This window comes from Narcine bancroftii, chromosome 1 (genome assembly GCF_036971445.1).
Source record: "Narcine bancroftii isolate sNarBan1 chromosome 1, sNarBan1.hap1, whole genome shotgun sequence".
NCBI lineage: Eukaryota > Metazoa > Chordata > Chondrichthyes > Torpediniformes > Narcinidae > Narcine > Narcine bancroftii.
In genome coordinates, this window is record NC_091469.1 from 290,974,502 (window position 1) to 290,980,501 (window position 6,000).

At 42.9% G+C, this 6,000-nt stretch overlaps 1 protein-coding gene across 1 annotated transcript in view; it reads right to left on the reverse strand.

Moving 5' to 3' along the window:
* The window catches only part of usp47 (ubiquitin specific peptidase 47), a 148,627-nt gene extending 142,984 nt beyond the window's left edge, over positions 1–5,643 (reverse strand). The window contains exon 1 of the mRNA XM_069903596.1: positions 5,416–5,643. Coding sequence (XP_069759697.1) covers positions 5,416–5,454 — 39 coding nt within the window. The 5' untranslated portion in view covers positions 5,455–5,643. The remainder of the gene's footprint in view (positions 1–5,415) is intronic.
* Positions 5,644–6,000: the final 357 nt, after the last annotated feature.

Sequence of the window (6,000 nt, forward strand, 5' to 3'; positions counted from 1 at the left end):
AGTTTAAAGACAGGTGCTTGGATACAAAAAGTTTAGAGGAATATGGAAAGAGCAAAAAGGAGAAGCTCAGATAGGCACCTTGGTCAGCATGGACGAGTTGGATCAAGGACCTGTTCCTGTTCCACAGAACTCTAACTAAAGTCCATAGTGATTAACTTGCCCTTGAACTCCTTGCATTGATGTAGCTGATGTATTTCAAAACAAGAGAATTGGAGTCATTTCTTCACAACAGATTTCTGTTCTCAGCAGCACATTATTTGTTCTGCACCTGAACAGGATGCAGTGTGGCCAATCCATTAGATGTACATTCAGCAATGTACACAGAAGTAAAACACAAAAGTCTGCAGACACCGTGGTTGAAGTAATAACACAATGCTACAGAAACCCAGCAGTTCAAATAGTGTATATAAAGGCATAAGCAAAGTGTAGGCAGCTGCCTGAACCAGACACTTGCCTTCATTTTGCTCATACCTTGGTTATTTATCTTGATCTTTCTACAGTTCGGGCACCTGCCTACATTTTTCTCATACCTTAATGAAGGGCTCAAGCCCAAAACATTGGTTATGTTTCTTTATCTTTTCTATATAAAGTACACTGTTTGACCTGCCGAGTTTCTCCAGCATTGACTTTTTACAGCACTGTACACAGTGTGGGTCTCCTGAACCAAACAAGAATATAGATGCCATGGAGAGATAATAGAAGGTTATTCGAGACCACTTCCAGGTTTGTTATTTAGAAAGATATTGAGGTACCCAAGCATGCATCCTCTAAAATGTAGATGAATATTTCAAGAACATATGAAGTTTAATCTGGACACACACATTGAAATGTTGCACTTTGACAGCTCAAACACACGAGGAAAGCAGACAATAAATGGCAGGATTGCCAGGAGCAGTGATGTAAAGAGGGAACAGCGTACATGCTGATCTCCCCAAAAGAGATGATAAAGGACTATAGCATGCTTACATTTGGGCACAGAGAGCAGTTGGCATCACGTGGCAGCTGTATCAAACTTTCCTCGGCACATTTGGAGAAGAAGGTAAAATTATAGGGCCACATTTCACTAAGTAGCAGAGGCTTTCGACAGGGTGCAGAAGAGGTTCACCAGGACATTACGTGGATCAGAGTGTATAAGCCAAATCGGACAAATTTGGGTTGCTGCTCTGAAACCAAGGAGACTGAAGGACAACCTGAAGATATTATAAAATTACAAAAAGTATAGACAGTTCCGAGTTGAGAGGGTGTAGATTTAAGATGAAACAGGAAAGTTTTAAGGAGACTCGCAAAGCAAGTTTTTTTTGTGCAGAATATGGTGGATGCCTGGAACATGCTGCCGGGGAAGTGGTGGAAGTAGATACAACAGCAACAGTTGAGACACATTAACAGGCAGGGAAGGGAGGGACATGGAGCATGTGCAGGGAGATGGGATTAGTTTAAAATGACCCCATGGTCAGTATACAGAGTTCTTCTGCGTTTTGTTCTCATTAAAACTTGCAAAATTCACACAGAGTCAGCACGCTAGATGCAGGAAAGAGGTTTCTCTTGGCTGAATAGTGTGGAACTGTAGATATTATCTCAATAGGAATTACACCATTTGGGACCGAGATGAGAACACATTTATTCACAGAGGGGGTTGAATCTTTGGAACTCTCTACCCCAGAGGGCTGAAGTTTCAGATATTGATCACATTCACCTTGATGAAGGGTTCAAGCCCAAAACGTTAGTGATGTATTTTCACCTTTGCTACATAAAAGGCACTGTTTGACCTGCTGAGTTTCTCCAGCATTTGTTTTTTTTCTCACATTCATAATGGAGATCAGTAAATTTATGATTACCCAGAGAAATCAAAAGATATGGATACTGTGGGAAAATAGAGGAGGTGCAGAAGCAACCATGATCTCAATGAATGAAGCCCAAATCACCATCACTATGCTTTTAAAGTTACAGTTCATCCTTTGCCTCATCCACTTTCCCACTTGATTCATGGATTTATTCTAAACAGTATAGGCCCTTTGGCCCACAATGTTCTGCTGACCCATGATCAATCTAATCCTTCCTTCACCTACCTCATAGTCCATAACCCCTATTTTTCTTTTAATGTCCCTAATATATCAGCCTCCACCACCACACTGTCAATGCATTCCAAACACTCACCACTGTGGAGAAAAAACCTTCCTCTGACATCTCCTCTAAACTTTCCTGCACTCATATTAAACAGATAACCTATGGTATTGGCCATTGCTGCTCTGGAGAAATGGTTGTGGCTGTCCATTCAATCAATGTCCCTCAATCTTATTCCCTCTATCCAAAGATTTCCTTTAATGTCAAAAAATGTACTACAACCTCTAATATACTCAAAGACTAAGAATCCACAGCACTAGGATAAAAAATTTCAAACATTTGCAATTGAGTGAAAAAATTTCTCACCTTTGTTCGAAACAGCTGACCCTTCAACCAGAACGACAGGAAACAAGTCAACCCCACACAAGATCCACCATGAGAGCACCTGTGAACTTCCACTGTTCTAGGCTCGTCTTCCCTTTCCCCTCAAGACATTACTCACTTTCAGAAATCATCTAGTCACAGAAATGTTCATCACAGAAATTAGCTCTTTTGTTCATGCAGTTCATAAACCCCAACTTACAATGGGATTCGGTTCCGCGACTCCCATCATAAGCCAAAAATATCGTAGGTCGATAAACGCAAGAACGGTGTCACTATGAACCATCATAACTTTGAAAATGGTATGTTGGACCATCATAAGTAGGAGTTTATCTGTATACCCATTAACCAGCACATCCTTCCACATGCTGGCAATTCGAGGGCTAATCTCAACATTTTGTTCATGATGCGAAAGTATCCTTTCACAACCCACTCAGACAGGGTATTCTTCCTCCTGCACCTCGCCCCTTACCCTGAACATGTGTACTCTAAGTTTAGACACACTGCAATGCCAACTTTACAATATTTTCTATAGTTTTAGATCAACACCACACAAATTCACATACAACTGCAAGAAACTTTCCTTTTACACTTTACCGATCTATTGTTAAAATTATCTAAAATGATTTCTATTTGAAGCTTTGTAGCTTCTATATAGTACACTGAGGTGATATCAACATCTGTGTCCCATATTATCCACTTAATGTGCACTTTGCATTAGCTGATATTGTAACATTTAAGACATCTTACTTTAGAAAAAAGTAACAAGATATACAAATGAAAACATGCCCACGACTGGAGGACTTAGGTTACAGGAAAGGTGGATGGCCTAGGAACTTTTCACCTGGAGCACAGGAGGCTGAAGAATGACTTAGGTTTATAAAATCATAAAAGGGGTAATACAGTGAAGAATCAGTCTTTTTAGGATAGGGATATCCACAACTAGAGCAGCCTTATACCCACTAATGCTCAGGACTAGAAAAAAAAACGCCAGAGTTGTTAACTTGGTCTGTGATATCACGGACACCAGTCTACACTCTATCAAGGACATCTATAAGAAAGCAGCCTCTATCCTCAAGGACCCCCATCATTCCCTCATCAACTACCATCAGAAAGAAGGTACAGGAGCCCAAAGACAAACACCCAACGGTACAAAAAAAACTTCTTCCCCTCTACCGTCAGATTTCTCCCTCACTTTTTCTTTTGCATTAATTTATTTTTACAAACGTAATTTATGGCAATGTTTGCACCTGTGAAGCTGCTGCAAATCAATTAATTTCATGTCATGTTCATGACAATAAATTCTGAACTTCTGTGAATGAGCTGCCAGAGAAAACTGTAGAAGTGGAGACAATTGTGACATTTAAAACATTTCACCCATGCCCCTACAAGCTGGTCAACAAGGACAAGTTGGGACAAAGGGTCTCTTTCCTTGCTGCTTAGCTCAGCACATTTTCATAAGCTTAATAATGTAGTTAAATACTTTAGACAATACTTTAGACAAGCTCAGTATTGCCAAAGAATGAATAAGAAAACTGAAAGGAAAGCTATTGACCACGAGGAGACATGAGACACAATGCTGAATGCTGAAGATATGACAATGAATATTTAGCATGGATCAACACAATTTATGATTCAAATAACAAATTATAATTTAATTCAGAGCAAAACAAATTTGATACTTAAATATTAGACTTTTAATTCTGAAATTATAAATCTGTGAATATATTTGTAGCCTACTTGAATTATATAAACTAGGATAAATGATAAGACTTTGTTAAACATCACAAATCAAAAGTTTTCAAGTACTTGGAACATTTTCAGGTTCAAAATTTATTTTACCATACATTAATGCACCATGTAAATGACACTGGTGTTGCATATCACAGCAGTTTACACTGCCAAATCTGAAGAACGTTAGCAGTGGTTCGACAAACAAAACACATTTCAAACCCACATGTGGAAACATGCCTAACGTTGGAAACAAAACCAATTCGTACTGAAGGCAAACACATTTGCAACTTGTGGGAGATGAAATTGTATCAGACCCAAGGGCTTCTCCACATGACAAGAGACTGTGCATGGCCACTACCTCAAGAACAAAGTGCACACTGCAGGGCATGCCAATAGCACAGCTCATGCAGTCAATCAACCAGGCCCTGTTCTTTTTTAAGATATACCCCCACACCAAGTATATCAAAGAGAAATGCACAGGGCTGCATTTGTAATAGAAACAATCCTCAAGTTCTGGGTGCAGAGTAAGATCACATAAAACTGCATATTAATTCAGAGCAGCACAGATCACAGGCAGCTTCACCACCTCGGGCCGAAGGGAACAACTCCCTTCACTGAATGGGGAACAAAAGTACAGACTTTGTTTCTTATAGTCTCTTCAAGAAAGGAGGGTTAGACAAGGTCAAACCACCATTTCCTACTCATTCACACCCAGCACGTACATACTTGGACTTTCGCATGTAATCCACTTCCCTGCCTCTCAGATCTGCAACCTCCTTCCCTATTTGCCCACACAAGCTTCCACTCTGGAACACTCGACTGTTCTCCCTACACCCTCTCCATGCCCACTCCCTCACACACCTCGATCAATCTCCCTGCCCACTTCTCCTGTCCCCCTCAGCCCCATCTACTCACTATACCCCCTATCTACCCTCTTCCTATACCCCTCTCCCTTCCCCTCTCCCACAGCCCCACCGTCTCCACTCCCTCAACCCCTCCCTCGTTCCCCCACCCTCTCCCACTCACTCCTCGCACTCCCATCACTCCCCTCCCCCCAACCTCCATCTCTCAACACCTCCCTCCATTCTCCTAACACACACACACCCCTCGACCTAACACCATCCCACCCCACGCCCCCACCCAGTCCCTCGCTCTTCCCCACCCTCCCCCTAACACCACACCACGCCCCCTTCCCCATCCACTCCCTTTTACCCACCCCCACCCCGGGGCCGCCCTCACCTCCCGGGGTAGCAGCTGGTTCTCCTCACTGGGCACCATGTCTCGGAAGTGGTGAGCGACAGAGCGGTCGCTGGAACGGCGGGGGGGGTTCCTCACGGCGGACACATCCTTCGGCCGGCGGCACTGGTCCGAAATAAACCAAAACCCCGATTCAACAGACACCGCTAAGAGGAAAAGACCCGCGATGTTTCGGCCCGAGCAACAACCAAAATGGCGACCGCTGCTCCAGCGCGCTGCGTCATCGATATGACGCAGCTGACGTCAACACGCTGCCAGCAGCCCTCCTGCGCAAGAGAAGCAGAGGACGGAAGTGCAGTGCGCATGCGTGGCATTCAGGCTCCTAATAGTATGGAGTCATTGCTGATTTGGTGTTCAATCTGCTCAGCCAGGACTGTGTCCTGGACACAACCATCAGCTGCTTTAATAATCTCCAGAATAATCCATGAGATCCATGGCTGTGCAGATAAAAAAAATTGGCTTGCAAGTAGAAAGCAGGGAATCATAGTGGTATTCTGCCTGGAGGTCAGTGACTGGTTGAGTCCCGCAAGGATCTATTTTCACTCGTTCGTGATCTTTATAAGTGAC